At 37.8% G+C, this 14645-nt stretch overlaps 1 protein-coding gene across 1 annotated transcript; it reads right to left on the minus strand.

Moving 5' to 3' along the window:
* Positions 1-11633: 11633 nt before the first annotated feature.
* LOC113771158 (probable glycosyltransferase At5g03795) lies at positions 11634-13615 on the minus strand. Its single transcript, XM_027315773.1, has 4 exons — positions 13292-13615; positions 12974-13197; positions 12525-12873; positions 11634-12431 (listed from the first exon to the last, which is right to left on the minus strand). The coding sequence occupies exons 1-4, from the start codon at positions 13613-13615 to the stop codon at positions 11769-11771; spliced, it is 1560 nt and encodes a 519-aa protein (XP_027171574.1). The 3' UTR covers positions 11634-11768.
* Positions 13616-14645: the final 1030 nt, after the last annotated feature.

Below are 14645 nucleotides of genomic sequence, written 5' to 3' on the forward strand. Positions count from 1 at the left end.
GCTATTTCATGTTTTAGGTAATCTATATTCTATATTGTAGTTTTTTCAAGTTTTTAGCTACTAGTCTCTTCATCCATTTGGCTGCTGGTTATGTGTATATTATCTATTTGGCAATTGGTTTTAGAAGATTTTTATACTACGTGTGAGATGTTTTCTTGGTTGTTTCATTGTGGCTCAAATGGAAGTTATTTGGTTGCTTTTGTTCCCTTTTTTTGTTTTTAGCTATTGTTTTATTGATTTTTTAGATTGTTCATATGGTGAATTCTGGGCAGGTTTTAGGCCGGTTTTTTAGAAGTTTTCTAGCTGATTTTGTCATTTTTCTTGTCTGATTTTTTTTTTTGCAATTTTTTGGCAGTTTTATGCTATTTTTGGCTATTTATAATTTAAGGATGGGCCCATGACAATGAATTAAGGGATTATAAATGTGATCATGAATCAATGATTGTACTTAGTTTGTAGTAAGATTTATGATTGACCTTGATTTATTTGTGGTCTAGTTATCTTTTCCTTTGGCTAAATGGGGTGAATGGCATATGTCTTTTGCCACAATTGAAGTGTCAAGTTTGTATGCTTATGTGTATGTGATTATCTATCTATGACTTTTTGTGATGAAACATTAGGAGGCAAATGCAAACTCAATAATTTTAGCTAGATTGGCATTCTTAAACTTGATATTGTGATTTGTTACTATGTTGGTTACATTGGCTGGTTTTTTGACTTATTCTATTGGCTGGTTTTTGCCTATTTTTTGACATCTCACTTGTTAGAAATTGGAAAGGAGAAGTGGAGAAATCTTGGCTGGCTTTTGGCTGTTATTTACTTTTTTTTTCTGATGCCGGACTTTGTGATTGAGAATGTTGAACTTGTATGAAGTGCTGGACACTTAAATTCTAGACTTTTATGTGGCATATATTTCTAAATTTATGATTGTATTTAGTGAAAAATTTGTAGGCCTTTTTTGATTATGATCATGTGAAAAATTATGATCAATTGTAGCCATGAATTGTAGGCTATTATTATGCTCATAATTTGGTTGGGAATAAGTTAATAAAATGTTGTTTTTGTTAGATTGATTTTCAGATATTGAAGCTGACGAACTGCTCATGAGACAGAAATTTGAGCTATATTACAAGCTGACAGTTCGAGTTGTTCGTGAGCCAAAAATCTAGCTGCAATTCGCGAGTCTTGTCAACTTAACCTCGAGTTTGGCTTTTCCTTGGTTGAGTGGAGCTCGATGTTGAACTCGATAAGTCTAAAATTTGACTCGACTCAACTCGTTTGTAGCCCTACTTCAAAGGCGTTTTGAGATTCTCGAGTCTACTCAAAAGTCCCATCCTTCTTGAGAAGTCATAGGAAAGGAGATCCATGGATTGCAAACCGGGAAAGAAAACGATTAAGGGCCGTCATGCGTCCTGTGAGAAGCTTATTCAAATTAATTTTGGTGGTTGCGTGTCTCTAATGCCTTGAACCTTATTCAGATTAGGTTCAATGCCCCTCTTGGAGACATTAAACTCGAGAAATTTTCCCAATGAAACTCCAAAAATGCACTTTTTTGGGTTCAGTTGCATGCGACTTTCCATTAGAACACCAAAGACTTTTTGAAGGTCGTTCAACATATTCCTGATACGATGACTTTTAACAAGGAGATCGTCAATGTAAGCCTCTACATTTCTATCAGTCTGCCTGTGAAAAATTTTATTAACGAGTCATTGTTATATGGTGCCGACATTTTTAAGATCAAAAGGCATGGTCATATAACAATAGGCACCCTGATCGGTAATGAAGGTTGTTTTCTCCTGGTTTTCCTCCATTCCGATTGGTGATAACTTTTAAAGGCATCCATAAAATACAAAATCTCATGATCTACAGTGGAATCTACAAGAGCCTCAATGCAGGGCAAAGGATAACAATCTTTGGGTCAAGCTCGGTTTAAGTCCGCAAAGTCCACACACATTCTCTATTCCCCACTATCTTTCTTAACCATAATCGGGTTAGATAACCAGGTAAAATATTGGACTTCTTTGACAATAGCTGAATATAAAAGCTTGTTAACTTCAGAAGAAATGGCTGCAGACCACTCAGGTTTTTCTTTTTTTTTTTTCTATCGAACTAGACGTGCTTTAGGGTTCACATTTAACTTGTGGACCATCAACTCGTTAGGGATTCCAGACATATCTGTAGTAGACCATGCAAAGATGTTCTGATAACTACAAAGAAGTCGATAAGGTTAGATTTAATGAGTTCAGGAAGGCAAGTCCTAATAAGGACTGTCCTCTCCGGTTGATTTTCAACTATTACCACCACCTGGGTCTCATCTCCGGTCTCTAGCCTAAGAGGCTTCTCGATCTCTTGCAACTCCAGTGTTTTCAAGGACAAAATCGATGGACCTTCCTGTGCCGAGAAAGTTGTCAGTTCGTCTGAAGCAGTCTGGCAGAGTATAGTCATATAGCATTCTCGTGCGGCTCTTAGATCACTGTGGATCTCAGTAATGCCATGACTGGTCGGAAACTTCAAAGTCAAATGATAGGTTGAATAGACCGCCTACAGTGCATTTAAGGTAGAATGGCCAATGATCATGTTATATGGGGAGGTTGCTCTTACAACTGCGAGATTGATAGGTAGGTTGCGACATCTAGGAGCATATTCTATAGTCAAAATAAAGGTGATCATTCCCTCGGGATAAAGCACCTGTCTGCCAAGCCCGACCAAAGACGTCCTGATGGGTGCCAATGTTTCGTCTCCTATCCCCATTCGCTTAAAAGTTTCATAATAGAGAATGTCAACAGAACCCCTGGGTTTCTGTACATCTTTTTAATGATGAAGTTATTTAATATCACTTCGGTGACAATCGCCTCGTGATTTTGGGAGGCCACAAGGACGAAGTCTTGTGGTCCATAAAAGATGACATCAGTGAGACGGGAAATTGGCTCCATAGAATCGAGTTTAGTCTATCGGAATGTCCGCTTCCTATAATGCTAGCTATCTTTTCCAGTAGGCCCCCCATTGATGGTATTAATCACTCAGGTTACATGTCGACTAGGATTTAGAGATCAATCTCGGGAAGATATGTCCTCTCACCAATCATTGGGACGATTGTATGGTCGGCACTCCCATTGGTCATCTTGATGACTGTTGTGTGCTCATCCCGATGATTTCCTCACCGATCATCTCTTCTATTATCTCGGGGATCAGTTCTCCTCTTCCTATCAACAAATTGTCTCAAGTATCTTTGCTTGAGTAAATTTTTAATCTCCTTCTTGAGATCGTTACAATTCTTGGTCTTATGACAGATATCTCTATGGAATGCGTAATAGAGATTCGAGTTTCTCTTCTCCCTTTTTCCTGACATCCTCGGAGGAAGACGACCCGAATTCTATTGTTCCATGACAGCTAAAATATGAGCACGGGAGGCATTGAGGGGAGTAAGATTTTGATCAGCAATAGGGGACTTTCCCTTCAAGATCCTCTGAAACACACTGCATGTTTCTCGACTTAGGCTAGTCGAGGTGTTCACTGAACTTTTGTTTTGAGGCTGTCGCCCCTTTCACTCCTGGGTTGATAGGGAAGACTGAGTTTCCCTTTTCATCTGATTAGTCTCCCCCATGAATGTTCTTATCAGTTCTTAACCAAAGCTTCTTTAAAGTGGCAGGGTAGTCTTCATATAGGTCCAAATTAAAGGTTATCGATTTCAACCCATGGATGAATGTAGCCATAGTGACCTCATCCACTAGATCGGGAATCTGAAGGCTCTCATCATTAAAGCAGCCCAAGTCGGATCGGAGAGACTCATCCGATTGCTACTTTATATTCGTAAGATAAGTGGGCGTCTTCATAATTGGCCGAGAAGAGATAAAATGGTGGACGAATTGGTCCACCAATTGTTCTGATGAAGAAATGCTCTCCAGTTCTAATTTTCAGAACCATTTTCGAGCATTGCCTTGGAGAAAATGAGGAAACGCCGTCACATCACGGCATTCGAGATCCCGTACAATCTAAATGTTGACCTTGGTCGATCAATCCTTGGTTTTGATGATTAACAAACCAAAATGTAGATTTGGTCTAATGTTTTTATGTGAGAAATTTGTTAGAATCAGGTTCAATGGTGTCAAGGAAAGAAAACCAACCAAATGAAGAAGCAAAATCAGGTCACTCATGTCGGACGGCCAAAAGGAAACTATCGGACGTCCGAAAGGATGAAGAACATCAAGAAGGAAACTCTGTCGGACGCTCGTGAGGAAGCATCGGACGTCCGGAAGGATCGGACGCACGCCTCGGACGCACATCGATCGCATCGGACGTCCGAGAAATTTCGCAAAGATTTGATGACTCTCTGCCTACGTTCGGACGCAGGGTTCGGACGTCCGACAGGTGGTTCGGACGTCCGACAGGCCAACGGCTAGTTTTGACAGCAATTAATATTTGACCGTTGGAGAGTCTTTTGGAGCCATTTCTCACCTTCTATAAAAACCCCAAAGCACAAGAAGACTAGAGACTTTTGCCAACACAAAATACAAGCTTACAAGTGAGATTTTTGAGTAGAAAGATTCTTTGTTGGTTGTATAAGGGGTTGGGGAAGTTGGGTTGTGAGGTTGCTCAAGTGAAGGTTATTCTCTAGGAGGAGTAAAACCTTGGTGAAGGTGAACCTATCACTTGAAGTGGTAAAACCTTGGTGAAGGTTGCCTCATTTGTATAAAATAGTTCTTAATTGGGTGAGTGATCTTTCAAGTGTAGGCTGTTGAGGGTTAACTAGAATTGTTGTAAAACTCCTTGGCTCAACCAAAGCGTGTTTGGGGTGAGGAAGGAGTGAGCCTTCACTTGTACATCTTGGTTAGCATCGCCATCAATTGAAGAGGCTATTGGTTTGATATTTGGTTTGCATTTCTTATCTTTTCTCTTTAATTAAGTTTTCTTTATTGTGCTTAAATTTGATATATCTTTGTGCATCATTGTGAATTTGTTTGTACTCATTGGGTTGCACCGGGCTCTTACAATTGGTATCAGAGCGAGGTCGCGGGTTCGAGTCTCCCTGGCTGTTGCTGGGGGAGGGATTGTTGGCCTAATCAGCAACATCCCTCAGATCCCGGCTCGAAGGGACTAACCGCCCAGCCCGTGGCACCCAGGGGTGCAGCCCCTCATGCTGGCCGAGCGTGGTACGGTGCTTTGCGCTGCCATTGTGGTTAAGGAAATAAAGTTGCGCCTTCGCTAACAGCTATAGCTTTTAGTGCAATGGTAAGCGCTTGATCCTGACAATGGTAAGCGCTTGCTCTGATACCAATTGTTAGTCCCACAGACAACCAAGAGGGGGGGGTGAATTGGTTTGATTAAAATCTTAACCAAGTTTATGCACTTTTTCGTTAATGAAAATTTACCTTCCTTTTTTAGTAATGATCAACCAAGTAGATAAGAAGACAATAGCAATATTGATCAGAGAAGCAAGTATAGATAAGCAATGAATATTTTATTAAACAGAAATGTAAAATAGAGAGACAAACCAAGTGTCTACCAAGCTTAACCCAAACTTGAAGACCAAACACTAGGAAGAGCAACTTCTCTTTGATGAACGAAGATCAACTAGATGTACAATGGAGGGAGCACTTCCTCCTTGCCCTAAGCCTCACTTAGTCAAGCTAGGAAGTTTTACAACAATTCTAGTTAACCCTCAACAGCCTACACTTGAAAGATCACTCACCCAATTAAGAACTATTTTATACAAATGAGGCAACCTTCACCAAGGTTTTACCACTTCAAGTGATAGGTTCACCTTCACCAAGGTTTTACTCCTCCTAGAGAATAACCTTCACTTGAGCAACCTCACAACCCAACTTCCCCAACCCCTTATACAACCAACAAAGAATCTTTCTACTCAAAAATCTCACTTGTAAGCTTGTATTTTGTGTTGGCAAAAGTCTCTAGTCTTCTTGTGCTTTGGGGTTTTTATAGAAGGTGAGAAATGGCTCCAAAAGACTCTCCAACGGTCAAATATTAATTGCTGTCAAAACTAGCCGTTGGCCTGTCGGACGTCCAACAGGTGCCTGTCAGACGTCCGAACCACCTGTCGGACGTCCGAACCCTGCGTCCGAACGTAGGCAGAGAGTCATCAAATCTTTGCGAAATTTCTCGGACGTCCGATGCGATCGATGTGCGTCCGAGGCGTGCGTCCGATCCTTCCGGACGTCCGATGCTTCCTCACGAGCGTCCGACAGAGTTTCCTTCTTGATGTTCTTCATTCTTTCGGACGTCCGATAGTTTCCTTTTGGGCGTCTGACATGAGTGACCTGATTTTGCTTCTTCATTTGGTTGGTTTTCTTTCCTTGACACCATTGAACCTGATTCTAACAAATTTCTCACATAAAAACATTAGACCAAATCTACATTTTGGTTTGTTAATCATCAAAACCAAGGATTGATCGACCAAGGTCAACAATCTCCCCCTTTTAGATGATGACAAACAAAATGAAGATTTCTTTTATCAAATAAGTTCAAATAAAGCTCCCCCTTAGAAAGTGCCAACATGCAAAGAAATTTCAATAAATCCTACTCCCCCTTTTGGCATCAATCAAAAAGCAAACTCCCCCTTTATTTTTCAAGTCAAGACCATAATAGGGTCCTTGGGAGTTATTACAACATGATCTAGCAATCCACATGGATTTCATACCTTTTCTCATATTTTTCTTTACATAGCAATCATTTTGCATGTGTCCAAATTGGCAACAAAAGTGACACATGATAGAAGTATTTTGCACATAAGTGGATTTAATGCAACTAATTTTCTTACTTCTTATCATAGCAAACTTATTTGTGCCTTGAAAAGATTTGCTTTCTTTTGTTTGAGAAAACTTTTGTTTTTCATTTTGGAGAAACTCGTTCAAGTCATTAATTCTTTTCTTTAACAAATTTTGTTCCTCCAACATTTTTTCATAAAACTTTGTTTTCTCTTCCAACTTCCTTTTCAAATTATTTTTGCAATCAAAAACACTTTTTTGATTTTTTAAATCATCATTTTTCATTCTCAAACATTTGTTTTCTTGAAAAAGTTTGGAGTTTTCTTCCAACAAATCATTTATTTTTGTTTTCAAATCTTTATTTTTAGCATAAGATTTTCTCAAACTTTTATGCATTTTAATCATAAGAATTTTCACATCATCATCTTCATTATCTTCATCACAAGAAGAGTGATAAGAATTTACCTCATCTTCTCCAAAGGCCATTAGTGCCATTTGTGCCAACTCTTCTTTTTCTCTTTTTGAATTGCATTCATCCCATGTAATTTTGCAATCTCCTCTTGAACATCTCTTGTTGAAGATCTTCTTGAAACTTTTGATGTGAGGAGTTATATCATTGTCCACTTCCATGATTTCATTACCCATGAAGGATGGGTTATCCCCCACTTGAGATGCTTTAAAAGCTATGCCTCTCTTATACATTCTTGCATTTTCTTCCTCTTGCACTTTGAATTCCAGCTTTAATTCATAAGAGGTTAGGGTATCCACAAGAGATTCAATGGACATAGAATTTAAATCCTTTGCCTCTTCTATAGCATTTATTTTGTTTTCCCATTCTTTTGGCAAGGCATTCAAAATCTTTCTATTTTTCTCACCCAAAGAATATTCTTTTCCAAGCAATTTAAGATTTTCAATAATGTCACAAAATCTACTACACATCTTATCAACATTTTCAAGAGGATGCATTTTGAAAAATTCATATTGAGAAACAAGTAAAGATTTCTTTTGTTCTTTAATATCTTGATTACCTTCATGAAATACACACAATTTATCCCAAATATCTTTAGCTGATTTACAACCTTTAATCCTACTAGATTCATTTACATCTAATGCATTGTACAATATACACATGGCCTTGGCATTCAAAGAAAGGTATCTCTTGTCTTTTTCATTCAATTCTTGTCTAGTCTTTAATCTACTCAAATTGGTGATAGAGTCAACTATTCTAGCTTCATAAGGACCATCTTCTACCACATACCATAATTCAATGTAAACAGATTGTAAGAAAATCATCATTCTTTGTTTCCACATGCTAAAATGAGAACCATTAAACATAGGTGGTCTATCAATAGATTGCCCTTCTAAAAAAGAAACTTTTATGGTTGCCATGATCTTTACTCTAAGCGGTTAAGCTTGATCAAAAGAGACCAAGCTCTGATACCAATTGTTAGGATCAAGCGCTTACCATTGCACTAAAAGCTATAGCTGTTAGCGAAGGCGCAACTTTATTTCCTTAACCACAATGGCAGCGCAAAGCACCGTACCACGCTCGGCCAGCATGAGGGGCTGCACCCCTGGGTGCCACGGGCTGGGCGGTTAGTCCCTTCGAGCCGGGATCTGAGGGATGTTGCTGATTAGGCCAACACTAAATGCCGATAAGAAGGCATAGACATGGTCCTCGAGATCTCCCTTTCCATTGTAAAATGGAACATTGGGAAGGTTAAAGTTTGCTAAAAAACTTCTTCAATAATGTCAGGAGTGAAAGGAGAAGTTCTCATGTAATCTCCATAAAGAGCCGAGTCATACTTAGACCCTTCGCCCGTGTCCTTCCTCTTGAAGGGGTTCTTGAGCAGCACTTCAAAACTGAGGGCACTTTAGAGTGCACTTTGCCTTTCAATTTAGAAAGGTTCTTTTCTTTCTTCCTCCTAGAGTGATGGTCATCAGAGTCATCCTCGGAAGAAGACGAAGGAGGCTCTTCGGGCTGTTTTGGAGAAGATTCAGCCCTATCCTTACCTTTCATATGCCTAACAATCTCTTCAAAGAGACCTAGATTAGAGGCCATGAATTTGGCCACTCGAGCTATGGCATTGCCTTGAGGCTGTGAGTTCTCTAGGATCTCCTGATCCCTTGGATCAGCCGTACGACCCTCAGAAGCTCGTGAATTCTGGTTTCCATGATTGGAACGAGTCTTATCCATGAGCAAAGCAACTGTATTTAATTGTTCAGGTTCCCACAGACGGCGCCAATTGTATAGTCACGATCAAGATTCCCGAGATAACGAGAGATCTATAAACTCTAGTCCGGATTTCTTGCATGATATTAGAAACAAAGTCGGGGCTAAACCCCCAGTTTGACTCTGATGCTTAAATTAGTAAGGGTTGACATTTCCAGAATGAATTGCCAAAGGAGAGAGTTAAGAAGTAGTTACCTTTGAGATTGAAGAAAATGGAGTATTTATAGTAGAAGGGAGCCGGGATGCATTAATAGGATAAGATGTTGCAATAGGTCGGGCCTATGTCTACTGTTGTATGAGCATAGCCTTGTAACAACCCATGAAGTGTCATATTAATCATTTCTTAGCGTATGGGTACTCTACTGACAAGACCTCAATTACAAGATCATTCCTTGGATCGAAAAGGGTCCAGGAAAGGAGATCATCTCGGGTATTGTAGTAATCTTTCAAGATATAAAATAGAAGACAAAAGAAAAAGAGCAAAAGAGAACAAAGGAGAAGGTCTTCATCAAGGAATTGAAAACAGAAATCGCCTTGAAAAAGAAAAAAAAAAACGCTAGGGATGGTTGGAAGCTTGGATACCGTCGTCTAAAGTTAATGATGCCTAGAACCCATGTCTGAAGTTATATTTGGCTTTGACCCTGGTGTTTTAAATAATCATACATACACTCCCAAACTTCTAGACTTATCCTCTTGAAAAAATTTACAATCTATAGTTGAATTTTAAAAGCGTTAACCAATTAAAAATTTTATTTTCATGATTTATTTAAAATCCTTACTAAGTAGTTGATATTGATTTATCATTTGTTGAGTTTAGAATTTGATGGGTAAGGAATATGATGGTGAAAATGAATAACTACTACATTTATAATCATTTTTCTATGTTACTATTTACTTGTATAAAATTAATATGTATTTATGACATTATGATGATGTCACCCGATTCTTAGACCGTTTTGATTCAAATATATTCTTGACCCTTGAGTTTGACCGAGTCACTGTTCCATCTAAGTTTTAAAACATAGATTACAACAAAATATTGATGAAAAGTTACACCATTCAAAGTACAAATCAAAGTAATTATTGATGAAAATGTTAACTGTATTAAATAATGTATATTATACTTACCTAAAAAAGGGTATTTTATACTTACTAGTAACAACGTACATTAAATTAAATAAGGATATTTTAGAAAAGTTAAAAATTAACCATATTTTTTAATTGAAAAGTGGACTATAAATTGAGATGGATGAAAACCGAAAACAAAACTATCAAAGTGGAATGGAGAGATTATCACTTGACGCCTCAACTCCTTATTGGACAAAATTAACCTTGCATTACGCTGATTTTTCCCCTTTTTCTTTTTTCTCAAAATTTTGTTTTTCAGCAAATAAAAGATTTCTCTATGTATCAATTTCCTTTTCTTAAAATTTTTTATCAAATAATTAAATTTTTAGGGCATTTATAATCTATTGCTTAGATGTAGAGATCCTAAACAAATTTGTCTCTTGTATGTCTTATAATTTATTCTAACAAAAAATTTAAGATGTCCATAGGATATGGCAATAGGAGCAAGGAAAATACAAGGGCAGGGTGGGGATGGGGGAAATTCCCACTGCCCATCCCTGTTTAAACTTCTATACCGGATTGGGATGACTATGCTCTCAAGTTTTTTTTATTTTTTATTTTTTAAGTTTTTTGAAGCATATGGAATAAAGGAAAGGAGTTTTTTAGTGCATTATCTGATCTGCCAACATTGATGACACCCAAGGGAGGAGAACTCTTGAATAGGAAATCAAGCTAGTAAGCAAACAGTGAATCCATCGGTAGGGTTGTAATCAAACCAAGTTGCTCGCGAGTCTCATCAAAAACTCGACTCGAACTCGGTCAACTGAGTTCGAGTAGCTGGATAGACCCTAACGAGTCAAATTCGAGTATCCAGTAGCAAGACTCGAACGCTCGTCGAGCCTTATTGAGTTTTTTAATTTTAATTTTTTAATATATTATTATTATGAAATTACCCTTGTGCCCACAAAAGTGGTTGAATTTATGAAATGTTTTAGGTTGTATGAATTTTTTTGAAGGGTGATAATGTCTTTTTGCTCAAAAATTATAAAAAAAAAAACTGAAATTCTCAAATCCTCCTGACTTGAGCTCGATAAACCTCGCTTTGACTTGAACCCATGTGAGTCGAGTTGGAGTTCTATGAGCAATGAATCTGAGTTTGAGCTTGAGCTCCGGTAATGCTACTTGCTCAAACTCGAGTTTAAGTAATGTTACTCGCTCGAACTCGAGCTTGAACTAAATATCCTTCCTACAAGTCGAGTCGAGCTCGAGTATGGTGATACTCGAGCTCAACTCGACTCGATTATATACTTGTCCATGGGTATTTGAAGCTGGGTATCCAGGGAAAAATAGAATATTATATATATATATATATATAGACACCCACACACACACACAGAAACATTTGGTAGGAGTATAATCACAGTTTGCCTTGCACCGGAATTGAGAAGCTAAGACCCCAAAAAAAAAGAGGGAAAGAAAGACTATAGTTTATGTGGAAAAATTACTCCTCTATACAGGTCAAAAAATTCAAGATGGTAGAAAATCTAGGGTGACAAAAAATGTATGTTGAATCTGTATCCAAAATATCACCATCGCACCAGTATCCTTTCCTAGCATTCTGTAGGGTGATAATCCAAGAAAAGCTCCGTAATTCATCAAAGATGACACCTAAGCTAGAAGTCAGGATCTTGCATGACTTACTAAGCATGAAATTTTTGTGGGTCCAAATTCATTGAATCCCAAAATCAGTCCTTAATCTGAATGTTCAATCTTCGTAACCAGATGGAATGCAAAATCATGTGAAACAAATCAAATCTTTTAGGAGGTCCATTTATCACAAAATGCCTTTGCACTTGCTTCAATCTTCTATGCATCCTTATGTACTGAGTCTGAGATATACTAGTCAATATTTTCTTGATATTCGGAATGTCTTTCACTGCAACTTCAACAGAGAATGACTTCCAGTTTAGTACATCACTGAAAGGTGGCGCATAGCTATCAGAAATCAAAACAGGAATGCATTCTGCATAAATTGCTTCGACCACTCTGGGACTAGCAACTTCATATCCACTAGGACACAAACAAAATTTGCTTTTCCTCAGCATTGATTCATAAGAAACTCCTGCAGGAAGACTGTCATATACTTGTATGTCTTGATCTTTTTCTTTCCATTGCTCTAACAGAAGGTACCTGATGTGGCCGTGCAGTCGGCCGGCAAAGAATGCAAGAATTGGTCTTCTTGAAGGTGAGGGACCTCCTATAAGTCCTGTAATTTCCCCTGTTCTGAGATGAATTTCAGGTAGCGAAACATCTTTCAGAGGATTAAAGCCTTCAGATGTATTTGCATTGCACAAAACTCTGATTGAATTGTTAAACAGTTGTGGAACATAGCTTGTTGAGTAAGGCCCCTGAAAATCAGAGAAATTTTGAGCAGGTTAAGCATGAAAAGATCAATGTGAAACATATTAAAAACATGAATCCTTTTCGTTGATTTTACTCACCCAATCATGGCAAGATAACATAAAGTGATCTGCACCAAGACTTCGATTCCAGAAAGGATGTTTACCAGAAATTAGGCCTATATAGTCAGCAAGGGTGTGGCCAATGGCTTGTCTATCATGGCCACCAGGTTCATACAAATATTGTACCATAGCAACCACGCTAAATGGCAGGAAATATACAAGGGCATCATCAGGATTCTTTGTTCGATAAAAGTTTCCCTTTTCCATTTCATGGATGAACCTTCCTTCAGTGGAGTATATACTCTTGCACGGTCCATCGTGGAACATTGGAGGTTCTCCTTCTTCATATACATAAACTTTGAAACTCTTCTCCATTTCTAAATAGCTTCTGAAGTTTTCAGGTATCAGATACTGAAGTTAATGATAGATTGAATTAAATATATCCAAATAAAAGAGAAGATTAGGAAGTTTGTCAAATTGGAATATACCGGTGGAATCCATTGGCGTTTATGTACATAGGGCCGTGAGGGACATAATCAGCATCTTCATGTGTTGATATCATGCTTCCATTTTTAGCTGCTTCTCTTATTGAATACCGGGCCTTTGATAACATTGTTTCAAGCCTCTCTAACTTGCTGTACCTCTTATTGAATGCACTGCTAGAGACTTTTGAGATGCTCGGTTCTGGCAAGCTAGCCTCTCGTATTTGTTTCTACGTGGATAGTAAACAACAGTGTCTCCAATTGATCATACATTACAATCATAAAAATACGAAAATTCAATAAAAAGAGAAAAGATGCGCTTACATGTAAAGGTTGAATTTGATCTTCAAGCACAACCTTCTGATGAAATGCACTGTTTATAATTGATAGATTAGATGGAACTTCAGCCTCTCTATCCAAATAATCATATTTGAACTCTTCATTGAAGGATTTATGAGAATAGGAACTGTAGAATCCAGCATAACTCCAAGCAAATTGAGCAGAAATTGGCAAAAAAGACTTTTCAGGACCTAATATGCAAGCAATTATGGAGATCAGAGCCAAAGGGATGAAAAACAAGAGAACAACAGTTGAAGAAAAGGAGAGCAAAGGTGAGAAAAGATGCAGCTTTCTCTGAGGCGACAACATCCTCAAAGCACCTCTGTTGTGGCCTCTCGAAAATTCCTCTTAATACTTTGGCTACAAAGGTTTGATAGAATCAGTTCATATTTGCTCTGTAGATCCCTAATTCATTACTTTCTCACAACTTATTCCTTGCTGCACACAGGCGTTATTCCTGATTGTAGTTAAAAAAACTGGCAGAAAAGGTTGGTGATGGCAACTGGCAACTGCAAGCTTTATGCCTTTAACGGTGATGATGCATAGTTTCTGTAAAGTTGAAAACTGTAGATGCCAAAAATAGCAGGTGATCTAGACTCTCCGAAAGTCCCTAAGCCAATTTATCTTTGAGCTCTGTATCCTGTTTATCTTTCTTAGCTAGAATCCTTTGCTTGATTTCTAAGGTCAACATAATATTCCGCCTCACTTTCCACTTGTATATACCTTGATGAAGATGCAAGCAGTCGTACTCGTGAAAACCAGAAAAAGGCTAAATCTATGCTTTTAATACTTTAGCAACTTTGTAGAACTCAAAATTTGAAATTCTAGGAATATCAATGTGGATTATAGAATTGAAGGAACATAAAAATCTTTCACAATAATATGTGGGAGGAAGAACAAAATACTCAACTGACAATATTATTTATGTCTCGAATTAATGAATCACAAAAATAGAGTTCTAACAACTCTTAGAAATATACCTTAGCAAGTAACCTATTTATAGCCCCCAAAACTTTACGCAAAACACTCAACTATATCGTAGGAAATTACCATCTGTGAAAGAAAAAAAGAAAAAGGAAACTACCAAAAACTTGACTATAAAAGGACAACTAGAAATTAATTAGGAAGGCTTGGTTTAATTTGCTTGTGCAAATTTTAAGTTTGAGAGTAATGGATTTTGCCTCTTTAGGTATTTCTTGGATGCTACTCTAAGATCCGTCTATGGCTTTGAACTTTCGATGCTACAAGTAAAGAATATAAAAGTTCATTAAAATATTAACTTTTAACTTTTCCACTTTCTTTCCTTCTCGTACCATTAGAATGGATCATTTTTCCGTTT

This window comes from Coffea eugenioides, chromosome 5, assembly GCF_003713205.1.
Source record: "Coffea eugenioides isolate CCC68of chromosome 5, Ceug_1.0, whole genome shotgun sequence".
In the NCBI taxonomy this organism is placed as follows: Eukaryota; Viridiplantae; Streptophyta; class Magnoliopsida; order Gentianales; family Rubiaceae; genus Coffea; species Coffea eugenioides.